Source organism: Lygodium microphyllum, chromosome 4, assembly GCF_053477565.2.
Source record: "Lygodium microphyllum isolate KBCC chromosome 4, Lygodium_microphyllum_v1.1.10, whole genome shotgun sequence".
Taxonomy (NCBI): Eukaryota; Viridiplantae; Streptophyta; class Polypodiopsida; order Schizaeales; family Lygodiaceae; genus Lygodium; species Lygodium microphyllum.
The window spans coordinates 182,043,087-182,058,556 of record NC_141138.1 but is presented as its reverse complement, the minus strand read 5'-3'; the positions used below and the strand labels follow the sequence as shown (position 1 = coordinate 182,058,556).

The window sequence follows — 15,470 nt, the reverse complement described above, 5'->3', positions numbered from 1 at the left end:
TTGACTCCATAGGAGGTCACCTTTCATATTGGAGCCTCTCTTTGGACTAGATCCACTCTTGATCACATGTTATTGATTTTGCTTTTTCAGCTATCTAAGGTTTCACAAAACCTTAATATAGTAAAGAATCACTCCCTCTTTCTCTTAGAAGGGTCCCACAAAAGCTCTCCCTCAAATCCCAAAAGAATGGTAGATGAAAAGGAAAAAAAGAAAGAAAGGAGAGAGTAGGTGAAGGGACGATGTAAGAAAGAATATAAGAGAACGAGGATCTAGATAATTGAAGAACTCTAAAGAAGGTAGATGAGATAAAATAAGAGAAGAAAATTTAGGAAAGGATAAGAGTGGGTGAGTAGATGAAGGGTGAGAATAAAGAGGAGATAGAGTAAAAGATTTTAGGGCTCCAAGGAAGGCAAGTGAAAAATGATTAAAAAAATGAAGTGTACGGAAGAGACATTAGTGCCTAATGATGTCCTAATAGAGAACTAATTGTGCAAGGTCTAGATCTAAGGATACTGCTAGAATTTTGGGTATCCACATGATCATGAGCTTCACAACATAGTTATAGTGGATAATACATTAGAGTGCTCACGGTTGTGTGTGAGAGAGAATGTGATTTTGTAATCTTGCGTCTCTTGTTTCTACTTTTTCAAGTGTGAATTGTGGAGCTCAATTATGAACATATTACAAATGCACCTTGCAAAGGTCTGGTATTATTACTGCTTATTAACAACAAAGCCTTTACTTCATGCTTTTAATTTGCCATGAATATATTGCAAGTTAAGAAACATTGGATTCAATACCACTATAGGAAAGGTTAAGATGAAGCATGTTCACGTTGGCATCATCTAGCGTTCATGAAACACCAAGGACCAAGGTTTACCGTTTGAGTGAACTTGTAAAGGTTTGAGAAAAAAGCCTCCAAAGTTTCGAGGCAAGGTTTAAAAGTGATAAAGAATCGGAAATGGCATTGATGAGAGCCATGGAAAACACCTACAGGCTACGAACGTTCAAGGTTTCTTGAAAATGCTCTCCATGTGCACATCATAAATTTGCTCAACTAACGGAGCTGGACAATTGCCATTGACAATTTGTCCTCGTAAGGAAGCAAGCACGTAGCTTTTAGGAGAAGCACTGTGGCATGTGCCCTTGGTAAGCTGGTACGCCAACAACCACTCCGTGGGCAACATGGATGTGATCATGACAGCCCTTGGGCACCTCCATGCTAGTAGTTTTCTCAAAACGCAGATGAAGAGAGAGTTACAAAGAGGCTGATGGGAGGACTGGGGAAGGAATTATGGCTGGCCCATCGCAATTAAAGACGGTGGCTGAACAGCTAGCTAGACATGGACACACCCTGGTCCACACGCGCGCACACACACACACACACAGAGGCGTAGTACACAGACACGATAAGATCATCCCATGGAGGCCCAATATAAAACGGCGGGGCGAGAGGAGGGTTGCCGAGAGGCAGAGAAAGAGATCAGAGAATCAGGAACAAGAGTAATTAGGTATGGCTGGCAGGTACAGCTGCAGCAGTCGACCGGCGCCGTGGCTAGGCATAGGCTTGCTGGCCCTCTTCATGATCCTCTGCTTGGTCGGGTCTGCAGCAGCGCGCGAGTACAAGCAGCAGGTCTCTGAGGCCCTGCAACACAAAGGTAACTAACTATCACAGCTCACTCGTACATCCTCTCAGCTCTGCTCTCCTGTTGGTCTCCATAGCTCTATATGCTTCATCAATGGCCTTCTCCATATTAATTGATAGTATCTTTGATTCTCGCTGGATTCTCGTAATGCACTTCGCTATCCCTTGTGCCACCATGCATGTTTTCTATGCTACGTCGTACTTCACACGCAGCTTGCAATCGTCGTCTGCTTCCGACCGACGAATTCCGCACTCAAACGATGCGAATATGTGGCTCATATTCTATCTTCGACTAACAAGAACAAGTGCAATCTTGTTCATATCCTAGGCTCTAGCTTTGACGGCAAAGAGCCTCAACATCAACTGGCAATGACGTTAATGACAAATGTACCAACGAGCGGCATGCCCGTTGGCAGCCTGGATAAGTGCTGCATGACGTATGCGATGTCAAGTTTCACATCTTGTATGGCTTGCCCTTCGGAGCACAGAGATTCGGATGAAGCCTACACGGTCATTTAGATAATATAAAGCAAACCTAAGTCAGTTATGTGGTGCCCCTTTTGATGATTTAAGCGAAGGATTAATTGGTATCGGGTAAATTAGTTATGGAATAGTTATCCGGTAGTGTTTGGGTGGTTCAAAGATGTGATTAAGAGTTGTTATTACAATGAGGTCCTCCTTTTGCTTGCTGATTTCAAACGAACATCACTTGGTATGGGGTAAATGCAGATGCTCAAGCCACTTACTTCTACAAACCGCCTATGGAGAAACCGCCTATGAAGAAACCGCCTATGGAGAAACCGCCTATGAAGAAACCGCCTATGGAGAAACCGCCCATGGAGAAACCGCCCATGGAGAAACCACCCATGGAGAAACCACCTGTTTACAAACTCCCTAAATTCAAATTCCCCAAATTCCAATTCCCCAAATTCAAATTCCCTTTCCCCAAAGAGAAGTATCCATATCCTCCTAAGCCATGAGACTTGCCTTAATGCACTATTGTTGCACCATGATACCGTTGTCTATATGTCTATCTTCTTTGCCAAGTTATTCTTACTATTTAAGCTTATGTAAATGAAGGCTCTTTAGCCATATGAACTTTCACTTACTCTTGTTATGAGCATCATGAAAAATGTGTGAGCACCGAATTGACACAATGGCATCATGTCATAGTTGCTAATAATGTCAGAAGGCATATACTATATTAAGGTGAAGCATGAAGGGTAGCTCAATTAAGAAATCTTCAAATGGAGTGTTGTCTTTACAAGCCCTCTATTCCTAAGGTTTTCCATGAATCTAGTCCTCCCAACACACACACACACACACACACCCCTATTAGTGCATAGGTTCTCTAATAGCTGCAGGGTAGAAATTGCACTTCACATGTCTAAAACATCCTAAACACTTTAATGCTTAATTAGCTCATATGCAAGGTTGATGTAAGGAATGTGCCTCAAAACTTGCTAATAGGGGTGAGCACCAAGTTTTTGTTCGAGGTGTTCATGAGCATAAAAAAAGGCATCAGATTTTTTTTAAGGTGTTCAAGGGAGGTGAGCAACCTGATCACCAATCCCTAGTGTAAGGCCTCTGAAGCATACGAACTCAAATATACATAAGCATATGCCTGGTTTAATTCACATTCCCACCCTCCACGGCATGTACACATGCACATTGATCTCACTCCCTCTACTAACCAAAGAATATAGAACTTTTCTTGAGATATCACTAATCTGTTTCACTACTAATATTAGGACATCCTTATTAAGACTAATAATCATTGATCATTCCTAGTTTGCAAAGTTCTTTTTTTCTAGTGACATATGTAGTGTGTCTTGTTTGTGTTGTTGCCTTGAGTGTGAGTTTGGAATGAACCAAATCTCTATTCATATTATTATTATTGGTGACCTAAGCATGGGTGCTTGTGAGTCCGAAATAATGCATGTATTGTCCAAGAAATAGACCATATTTTCTCACAATAGTGGGACATTGAAGAAGTGCAAAAAAAGTCAACTAGATACAATCAATCACAATAAAAAGCAAAAATGTATTGCATCTTATCACTACAATGTGAAAATAGGAGAGTAGAATTGGAAGTTCAAAAGGGGTTCCCATGGAATGTAGATGAAAACGAAAAGTATTAACATAATCACATGCGCATGCATCAATGTAAACAAGTAATTATTTTATGAAGTAAAATAAACTAGGAGAGAAGAGGTTTGGGTCATCCGAGACCATGTTACAATATATATACACAAAGATTTATTTGATTGTGTTGTTATGAGTAATGTGTCCCCATACTTAAGCTGAGGACAATTTGAGAGAGCAAAAACCAATTGATGACATCATCTTGCTATAATTGGTTAATGCACCATGGAAATTAACAAAGAAAGGAATTTAAAAACATAGCCCATGAGTTCTTTAATAGTGAATGTGTGACTTGTCAGTCGTAGAAAATACCTCAAAGGGATCAACAAGCTATAGAATAATAAACCATGTGACAATAGGCTACTAGTTGAATTCTATGTGGTGACGCCCAATGAGGCACCAAAATATGCTCAGAAACCAGGCTGTAGAGTGGCATCTATAATGCCCGACCTTCAAAATCTGTAGAAACTCTTACTCTTCCACCCCAAATGAACACCCATACCCATCCATCAGCACACAAAGGCTCTACATCCTCACCATCTTCAAGCTCTCCCTCTTCCGTTAGAACGAACGGGAATGTGCAAAGGGAAAGAGACAAGAAAGTTGTGCCCAAAGAGAGAGACGGAGAAGGTCATGGAGAGGAAGAGATAAAAGGAGACGAGAGAGGAAGTTACAACTTCTCTCAATGTCCACTTCTTTCTTCCCCACGACTCCTAAATCCTCCTTTTTCTTTATTACCACATTAATATTTGTACATTGCTATGTTTCTAAGGTTCAATGACCTTTCCAAAAGTAAGAACACCTAGTCTAGCATGTGCCATGACTTTATAGTAATGAGTCATGCCAATTTTACATAATGGTGTTATAATAAGAGCATAAATATTACAAAGGAAATAGCCAAACGTTAGGGATATGTGGATGTAGTGTCCACTTTCGTGCCTTCTTTTTGCACAAATATTGGGTCTATCACTATGCTACAATATGGGATCTTTGTTCATAGGACCTATGTGATCGTCTCAATAAATTTTAAGAAATTGGTGCCTAGTCTCAAACTATGAGATAATAGACTATTGGTTGAATTCTATGCTACACTATGGGGCCTTTGTTCATAGGGCCTATGCGGTCTTCTCAATAATTTTTAAGAAATTAGTGCCTAGTCTCAAAGTGCCAATCAAGGAGAAGGCTCTCGAATCATTAGACCCCATTAACTATGTTTAACATTCCTTAAAAGGTAATGAGAAAAGCATTAATAGAGTAAAGGTCAAGTTTGTTTTATCTAGTTGATTCATAAAATGAACTATGTGTTTGTATATGGTTGAAGAACACATGAAGGTATATTGAATATAACCCCTAGTATACATAATGCATCTAATAATATAGGTAATTTTTTGTTGATCAATATTGACCTTGAGAAGGTCTATTGTAGAGTGAGCTACTGCAAAATTAATAGAATGTGCACCCACATTGTTTATTTAAGGTGAAATAAGTAATGGGGACATTACAACCATACACAAAAGGTGTGCAAATGTAACATACATACATACGTACGTACATGTGTGTGTGTGTGTGTGTGTGTAAAATGATCTACTCTTATTTAATAGGCATTGATTTTGAAAAATTTTGGCAATTGAAACTCAAAGGCTCCCCCCCAAATGCTAAGTGATAGGCCATATCAAGTTGCTATTCAAGAGGGACAAAATTTGCAATACAAGGAAATCTTGAAAGCCAATAGGCAAGGACCTCACTAACTCATATCTTGAAGACCACATGATGCTTGGAGGGAGGTAGCCTATAAGCCACTTCATTGACAAGTGTAGAATACCAATGCCTATGAAGCTACCAATGTTGGTTGCTATTTGGCCTAGCTCATTACGGTATATATCCAACTAGAAGAGCTTTTTGAGGTTAAAGATGGAGAGTGAGCTTATTGTTGGATAAGTCAAGGTTGGATAGATGAAGAAGATTATTGAGATTAGGTAGGATGGGCCCCTCAAGGTTACAAGAGGCCAATCACATGTATTTGGGAATTTAACAACTTTTAGCTTAATTAAAGTGGATGAAGCATGTATCAAAAGGGTTTTTTAGGAAATTCAAAGGTAATGAAGGTTGGCTAGCTAGCTGAAATGCAAGGAATGGTGACATTGAGTTGGTTGTTAAATAGTTTCAATGGCTGGAGATGTAGAAGGTAGCCAAAGGCTTTCAAGATGGAGCCGAAAAGTTATTGTAGGACAATGTTAAGATTTGAAGGGAGATTTCTAGCATGTCCACACATTGAGGCAATGTGCCCAGCTACAAAGAAATAATATTCTCTCTCTCTCTCTCTCCCCCCTTGCTACAAAGAAATAATGTTCTCTCTCTCTCTCTCTCTCTCTCTCTCTCTCTCTCTCTCTCTCTCTCTCTCTCTCTCTCTCTCTCTCTCTCTCTCCCCCTTGCTAAAAAATGAGATCGAGAAGTGTTAGGCCAATGCAATGAATGCAACATCATCCCATTACTGTAGGAAAGGAGCCCCACAAAGAAGGCTAGCAAGGAGTAGTAGACAATGATATGTAATTATCTCTCTCTTTCTATGCTTGCCTATTTCTATGCATGGTGACATTGTGTTGCAATCAAGGAAGTACAATCAATGGAGCTAGGCACATGAGTTATGGACCACCACATAGGGTAGAGGACTTTTTGGATTCCTTGATGTTCCTTTTTCTACAAGTATCATAGACACTATCTACATAAGGCAGTAGATTTATAAGGCCCAAAAAACAAATCATTTCCACACTCAACATATCCCCACTGTTAGAAAGGAAGCGTTGTCACTACCTCAGAAAGAAAAGGAGAATAAAAGCTTTAATATCTGGTAAAAAGAATCTTCAATCCATCACAAGTCATCAACTACTATCGCCTCCCCAACATATCAACCTCATAGAACCTATATCTAAAACACGTATGAAAGGAAAACCAATAATACCAAGAACCATTCCAACATCATAAAACAAAAATAACTCAAACTATTAAAGGATATAGAAGTTCGGCATCCAAGTCTTCAACTACAACCATGTTATAACTAACATCATCAATCTTCATAGCTTCATCTTCATTAGCTCCACATGATGAAAAATAAAAAAAACACATCACCCAACACAAAAAATACCCATATACAAATATAGTCTGAATGGCATGGATCCCCAAAAATTGGAGAGCAATAAGAAGTTTCCATTAATAAAAAGATGATACAATCATGAAAAGATCCATTGCTAAGTAGGATGAAGGTATCTCTCTTAAATTGCATACTAAGCTTGAGGCGCTCCGAAGCTTTACTCTCATAAACAAAGTGCTGAGGCATATTCTGGAGGAACTATAAACAACACATCCTTTCCAGTAAGATAATGAACCTGGTAGGGAAGGCATGTGCAAAGTAGTACAATACATCCATTTGAGCAACAATCACATCCACATTTGGATTGATGGTCAATGGGGGGATACTCTTCTGAGCATTCAAATTTGATTGTTTATGCATGAAAGAAAGATAACAACAAAAATGAGTTGCAAGACAGATAGTGGTATCCTTAGAAGTAACATGCACTCTGGAAAAATGAACATAAGAGTTCAAACATGCGATAGACGTATCCTAGGACCCTGGAATAACATGCCAATTAAATATCGGGTCCTATCATAGAATCATGCAGCATCCATTGTCGTCGACTGAGAATGTCATGATCATAACCAGGAGTATCCAGCACTAACTGAGGAGGAAGGTTAATATAATCGGAGGGAGAGGGTAATGGAATAAGAGGAGAACATTGTAAAGGAGGATAAGACAAATCATAAAATGAAGGTAAATGAAGTGATAAGGAAGATGGAAAAGATGGAGAATTCAACAAAAAGGTTCGAAGGGAATCCGCTGAGAAAATATAAGGAATAGGAGTAGTAGGTGGTGAGGTTCAAAAGGGGTAGGAGATAATGTGGGATCGGCAATAAAAGGACAATTTAATGGTAAACACAGGAATATGAAGAGATCCAGAAGGGGTAAAAGATAAAAGTGGAATGGTATTAGGACTAGAGGAAAGAAGGGAAACATAAAAAGGGAAACGATACGCCATAAGAGAATAAGAAAGGAGATCAACAGGATCCAACGAATAAAAAGAACAACGAAAATTAAGATCTTGGAAAAAGGACTCAGTAAATAACGGATGATCATCAATAAAGCTCAACAACTAGGTTTGTAATGGTTGGATATCATATTTATGAAATACACTCATGAGACGACGAGGTTCCAAAGCATCAGCCTCCAAAGGTGGGTGCCAAGAATGTCCTCTACACCAAGATGTCTGCTCATGATAAGTCTTCAAACTCTCTGCTAGTAGAAGCTCAACTGCATGCACATACATGGAAGCTTGCAAGATCATGGAGCCCCAAGAGGAACACCAAGGAAAAGGGAATTCTCTTGCAAGAAAATCTATCTTGTAACATCAACAAGCTTGTTTATCATGTTTCATATGATCACAATGAAGAAAAGAACACCAGGCACAACAAATCTTCATACAGCATCATGTAGATCTCCCACGGATTTTATAGGATCAACCATATTCTTCAATATCTTCACAAAATCCATCAATAGAACAAAGAAATCAAAGGAATACACCATCTTTGAATGAAAATACATCACATAGTATTCATCTTCAATATCTTCATAATCTTCTCTCTCAATCTCTCATATACAATCACTCTGTTTGAGTAGAATTGGCTATCTCTGACTCTCTCTCTCTCTCTCTCCATCAATAATACATCATATCCTCACTAAAATCTCTCAAAAATCACACTCAATAATTCCTCTTAGGTCATGGATACCCCTCCCAAGAGGTATGTCTGATATGAAGAGTCACCAGAGCCACTACAGTGTCCTTTCATAGCTCACTACTGTCACTTCACTCTAGTCTTCACTTGAGTCTTCAACAGCTACTTCTTTGACTTCTTTTACCTCTTTTGCACTTGTATTCACCTCTTTCCAAGGCTAGAAAACTTTCCCAAGCTACACTCTCATCCATCAGAACACATACAGAAGCATACAGAATAGTCTACAGAACAGTACCAAAACAGTTACAGTACAGAACATAACAGAACAGAGACAGAAGCTCTACAGAAGACCTACAGAAGGTTACAGAAGGTCATCAAAACCACTTAACTCATTCTCAAACCATTCCAAACTCTCACAAACCATTCAATAAACTTTCACAATATCTGAATCTTCATCAATCAATACTCCATCCCTCCTTACAGAAGATAATCAGAACAAAACAGACCAAAACAGAGCAAAACAGAAGGTATACAAAACCAATCAATCACAGAACTACCAATAAACATCACATCATGAACTTCCAAAACACAATCATTATCATACAAAACACTCTCAAACCACTTCCAAATCAATCAATCATCTCATAAAATCAACCATTCAGCTCTCAAAAACAACAAAAATCAGCCAAAAAACAAGTCATTTCAACACTCAACAGATCACATCCCCCACATAAACATTCAAGTCCTCCTCATCATGGATTTGAAAATGGCCTGTAAGATACATGAAATATAACAATCGAACCTCATGGGAAACTAGCTTATCCACAAATCTATCAAATACCGCTCTCAATAAGTCTACAGATCATAGATTTGATCACCCATCCTCTAGAGGTTCCAAATCCACATTGCTTAAAGAAATATACAAGGGAAACCTTTGCTGATTATATTTGATCCAAAAGGATGGAGGAGGAGACACCAATTCAGTATAACTAATAAAATCTTGTTTCATGCAATCCATACGCTGTTGAAGGCGGTCCACTTTAGCAGAAAACCCATCACACAGTTTAGCTGTATGTTGCAACTGATCAAGATCCTCTTTGAAAGACAAAACAAAAGATACAGGAGAGCTAGAGGAGGAATAGAAAGAATAGCCACCTTTTGTTGAAGTTTTGCAATAAGGTTCTTTTGGGACTCTATAGTTTCTTGAGAGTGCTGCAATTCACCCTCACTAGTACCAAGTTTACTAGCAAAAATGACAATTTCCTCAAGGGTAGATTTTTTTTCAATCATCAAATATGCATTCTCCTCCCCCAATTTAGCAATCTTAAATTCCAGCTCTTGAATGGTTGCCTTCTGTGAATCCATTAAGGCTGTGGCAACAATCATTTATTTATGGATGTCATTGAGTGTAGCTCTTTCTAAAGAGAGATCCTCCAATGCCTTTCTCAACTGACTAGTTAGAGAATCCACCTTGTATTGCATGGAAGTGTAAAAACTTGTGTACAGTGTCTGAAGACAAGAAGTGAGGGAGGTTTCCAGAGTAGACTGGACACTTGAAACCATTTGGGGAAGCATGGGTCTAGATAATATGGTTTGTAAAGATGAAAGGACCTGCGAATCTAGTTGTCCTTCCCTTTGTGTTGCAAATAAATTGGTACAGGAGAGGAATGAAGGAAGGGCACTGCCAAAAATAGCAAGAGGAGATGCTTGTATAGGTGAATCTAGTACAAGAGGACTGGAAGGACCCTTCATACAAAGGCATTTTTGTCAAAGAAAAGCAACATGGGACTCTTCATCTTCTGAATTAGGTTGCATGGACAGAGGAGGGATTGAAGGTGGAGACTGTATTGGCAAAGGAACTGGATCACGCACTCGGACGCCACCAAGAGGAGGTGCAAAAGTGATAGTGCACTGTAAGAAGGTACCATAAGAGACATTACTAAGTTGACCCTTCCATACTCGTTGAAAATGTTGATCCATTTTGGATAGTAGAAAGCTTGCCCAATTGAATTTAGCACCCTCTAGAAACTTCACAGAAGCTGTGAGAAGTTCCTTGGATAGATACTTAGATGCAAGTTTGCCCGCCGACATAAACTCGACATAAACCAGTCTTGGAGGAACTCACATAGCTACTTCCATATTGGAGAAGCCATATGGGCAATAGATACCCTTGAATTGTTAATAAGCTAGTTGAGAAGCAAGGGGGTAGAAGTTTCCTTCTTCAAGAGCGTGACAATCTCTTCAATAGTAAGTAACTAGTTATCGCTGGGCAAACTGAAGTAGAAATGGGCAAGCACAGTGCTTCATTGATATTAGCTATAGATAAACAAAAGGTGCGGTTATAAACCAGACCAGACTGGTTTTTATAAGAAGCCAAGAAGGAGTAACAAAGCTTCTCATCTATACAGGTAGCAATGTGAGGGCAACAAGTGGTCGGAGGCCTGCACGTCGGATGCAATTTGCCTCTAAAAGGAGAGAATAATCATGGACTGCGAGGGAAACATGATGTACCACAATTGGAGGGGTAGAAGAAGGTGCCATTCAGACTATATTAAAAATCCAAACACACACAAAACTAGGAATAAAAAGAGAAACCTGCAAAATCCACAAACAAAACTACCACTGAGACCATCGACAGGAGAAAGATTTATGACAAGACTGATTGGACTAGACCAGACCATTCCAAGCAAACCACATCCTACAGAAAATTCGACATGACCTACACGCATATGCGACTGAAAGCTTCGTGATATGCATAACACTCAAGCACCATGATCCCCATAATCAAACACACAACAGAAAACAAAAGTGTCACGCATATTGTAACCCAGACATAGACTCAAAAAGTATGACTAAAAAAAAAACTTTGATCGAAAATATAAAGAACACCAATCAAACTAATAATCCCAAATCCCACGTAACGTTCAACGTCCTACAGTGCGGTGAAGTGGGTGGGTGTGGAGCCCCAAGAGGGACGCCAAGGAAAAGGGGATTCTACTTCAAGAAAATCTATCTTGTAACATCAACAAGCTTTTATTTCATTCTTTTGATGACCAAAACAAAGAAAACATCAATTCTTTACACAATACCATAGTAGATATCTCCCACGGATTTGATAGAATGAACCATAATATTCAATATCTTCACAAAATCCACCAATAGGACAAGGAACATAAAAGAATACACCATTTTTGAATGGAAATCAATCACATAGTATTCATCTTCAATGTCTTCATAGTTTTCTCTCTAAATCTCTCATATATAGATACATTGATAGAATTGGCTCTCTGGCTCTCTCTCTCTCTCTCTCTCTCTCTCTATATATATATATATATATATATATATATATATATAGATATATATATATAATACATCATATCCTTACTACAATACTCAATAATGACACTAAATAATCCCTCTTAGGTCGTGGATGCACCTCCCACAAGGTATGGGAGGTATGAAAGGGCACCAGAAAACACTATACTATCTCTTCATAGCTCACTACTGCCACTGTCACTTCAGTCTTCACTTCGGTCTTCTTTTCAGTCTTCATTAGCTGCTTCTTCCATTTTTTTAGCTCTTTTGAACTTAGATTCATCCTTTTCGAAAGTTAGAAAACTTTTCCAAAGTCACACATACATTCTATAGAACACTTACAGAAGATCTACAGAACAAAACAAAATAGGAACAGAGCAGAGACAGAGGCTCCACAGAAGGTCTACAAAGGGTCATCAGAGAACAACAAATCCTCATAACTCATACTAAAACCATTCTAAACTATCAAAAAATATTCAATAAACCTTGAAACAAAATATTTCAACCTTTATCAATCATCAATCCATGCTTCATACAGAAGAAAATCAGCACAAAACAGAAGCTATACAGAAGGTATCAGAACCAATCATAACCTCAACATAACCTATCAAAACATCACAGAGCCTCATATTTATATTGAGAATCATCACGAACTTCCAAAACATAATCAATATCATCCAAAAAAAATCATCAAAAATCAACCATTCAGACCTCAAAAATAACAAAAATCAGTCAAAAATTCAGTCTTTTTCCACTCTCAACATGTCCCCACACTTAGAAAGGAAGAGTCCTCGTGACCTAAGAAAAAGAAGAATGTAAGTTCAGTAAAGAGCTCAATTTTATCTTCTTTAGTATCTTCAACAATCACTCCACCACGACCCCAACTTATCACCTGTATCTAGGAAAGGATACTACTAAAGGAAAACTTTGTTATTCATTAACACATTTGATAAACAATAAAAAGTCATGTCAAATTTGTAAAGGATATAAGAGGTTCTTCAGCTTTGGATCATAGGTTTGCCATCCACCATCACCATCAATAGTTGAAAAGAGAGCTCTTGAAAAAATTATTCAACGAGCACGAACTCATCTCATACAAATTATTATAGCACAAACACAAACACAACCATCTGAATGGCACCTCCAAAAAATATCTCATCAAGAAGCATAGAAGATACATTCAGGGGTATCAGTGAAGATGATCCCTCTTGAAGTCTTGATGATTACGAAAGCAATCCAGGGATAAAGACTCATCTACAAAAGTTTTTGGAGGATTCTGAAAGAATTGAAGGCAACACATCCATTCTAGCAAAACATGGTATCTGCTAGGAAGACAAAGGGCATGAAAATATAGGACATCCAACTATTGGGAATCAATGTTCACATTAACATTCATACAAAGCTTGGGAATGGCCTTTTGATCGTTATGAGAATGTCTATGCATATATGCTAGGTACCAAGCAAAATGGGCTGTCAATCTCATTGAAGGATCCAGAGATTGTGAATATTGTTGAGAAAAATGGAGGCAATTTGGTATTCTTGACTAGCAACTATCCAGTCCCCTGGAATTGATGGCCAATTAATCTGTGGTCCTGTGAGAGAATCAGTTGAGCTCCATCCTCTTTTTCTCGGAATTTGCTGATCAAATCCTTCGTACCCACTAACCAACTGAGGGGGTTGAGAAATAAAAGTGGCAAGAGATGGAAGAGGAATAAATAAAAGAGAATGAAGAGATGGGTAGGCAAAATCATAAAATGAGGAATCAGCTAAAGAAGGAGTGGCTGAAAATTTAAGCAAATTAGTTAGGAAAGGTGTCAATTGATAAGTAGGAAAAGTAGAAGGTATATGGATAGATGGGGAAGGACATGGCGGAGAAGGGGAAAAGACTCGATCTTCAATGAAAGAACAATAGGTAAATATTGGAATTTGAGGAAAACCTCGAGGTTGAAAAAGGAGAGGTAAGATAGCTCTAAGATAGTTGTTGAGTTAGATTGATAAAGGGAAAAATAAGCATCATAGCGATGAGGAATTTGTTGATAATACAATAAGCATCATGGGTAAGGATATTATGTAATAAGATCCTTTGTCAATCAAAGCCTTGGTGACATACTCTCATTTTGTGGCTAGTTTGACCCTAAGATAGGTAGGTGAGATTACATCTTTATCTTTGGGGTTGATAGTTATCACCTTGGCTGAGATGTTACATCCACCAAACCATTTTGTGCACTATTGAATGGTTGGTGTTTAGGGAAATCTCGATGTATGTGAGTAAAGCCACATTCAATTGATGGTTCTCCTATAAGATGTGTAGAGGGCCATTGGGGGGTAGGTTATGATGGGGCTAGGAGGCTTAGGAATTCCTGATGGATTGATTACAACTCTAGGAGTATTATGTCCTTGATTGCATGGAGCTAGAGCCCACTAAGGCTAGTTGTGAGACTTGTTGGGGTTGTCTCTAAAAATTGAGATTGCAATTACAATGTTGATAGCCAGAATTTGGGCTAGGGCATGTGAGTCTTTGAGGAACTCTACAATAAGTGGCTTCATTCCCAAAGCATCCATAGTTGTATTCTGGCATTGGTTCAGGACTACAGAATCAATCATTGAATGCCATAAAGTGTCAGGGCAAGTAGCCACTTTAGAATAATAGCACTAGAACATTTCATCTATCCTCAACTCCAAATGGTTGACATATAAGACAGCTTGTAAGACCACATCCCCCACATACCAAGCTAGGTCGACATCATTTGAAATTAATAGATCACCTCGTAGATACATATAAGACATCAACATGGTATCCATTGTCACAAAATCTTCAAAGACCATACGGACAATTTTTATTAGCAAATCAGAAGACCAAGCCCCAACTCCAACCATCCTTTGGAAGAGGGAGATCCATCATTGAGAGCTTAATATAGAAGGCCAACTTCTGCAAAACTGATAATGGACAAAAAAGGAATGGTCGGGAGGAACATACTCTTGAAATTGCTCAAATGTAGACCACAATAAATCCATCCTAGACTGCAACAAGTCCTATTCAGATATAGAAGGAATTATGGAGACACTAGGAATTGGAGGGATGGATCGTGACTGCGCCAGTTGGTCCTTCAACTGTTTAATCTAGGAAGCTTGGGATTCCACTATATTGTGAGCAGTCTGCAAAGTTGACAGTTTCGTATCCAAAAGAGTCTTAAACTCTTGAACTTTTTTGGACATTTTCTCTTTCTCTTCCGAAACTCTAGTAACCTCTGAATGAGCCTATGCTAACTGAGTTTTCAAAGAAGATATTTCTTCTCTTTGGATCTCAATCATTTGTGTCTATTGCTCCATCTGCTTAAACACATCGGCAAGAGTGTCTTTAGCAGAGGCTAACTCTGTGGTTGCCTTATGCATCTAGTCTTTGGATTGCATCAATTCTTCATAGAAAGAAGCATATAATTGTTGAACATAAGTGGTCACTAAGAGTTCAATAGAACTCTAGATGTTGTTACAAAGGAAAGGAATGGCATCCCCGGGATGCTGACACTAAGCTGTTCAGCGAAGGAATTGATATTTCCAAAGAACCCTCTCGATGTGCCTT

General features: G+C 38.7%; 1 protein-coding gene across 1 annotated transcript; it reads left to right on the top strand.

The window, feature by feature from the left end:
* The first annotated feature begins 1,447 nt into the window (after nucleotides 1-1,447).
* Nucleotides 1,448-2,778, top strand: LOC148037975 (uncharacterized). Its single transcript, XM_087677007.1, has 2 exons — nucleotides 1,448-1,658; nucleotides 2,375-2,778. Exons 1-2 carry the CDS (start codon nucleotides 1,514-1,516, stop codon nucleotides 2,623-2,625), a joined length of 396 nt encoding a protein of 131 aa, XP_087533133.1. The 5' UTR covers nucleotides 1,448-1,513; the 3' UTR covers nucleotides 2,626-2,778.
* Nucleotides 2,779-15,470: the final 12,692 nt, after the last annotated feature.

Coding starts and splice junctions, on each gene's coding strand:
- LOC148037975 (XM_087677007.1), top strand. CDS start 1,514: ATGGCTGGCAGGTACAGCTGCAGCAGTCGACCGGCGCCGTGGCTAGGC. Junction 1,659..2,374: donor TGAGGCCCTGCAACACAAAG/GTAACTAACTAT, acceptor GGGTAAATGCAG/ATGCTCAAGCCACTTACTTC.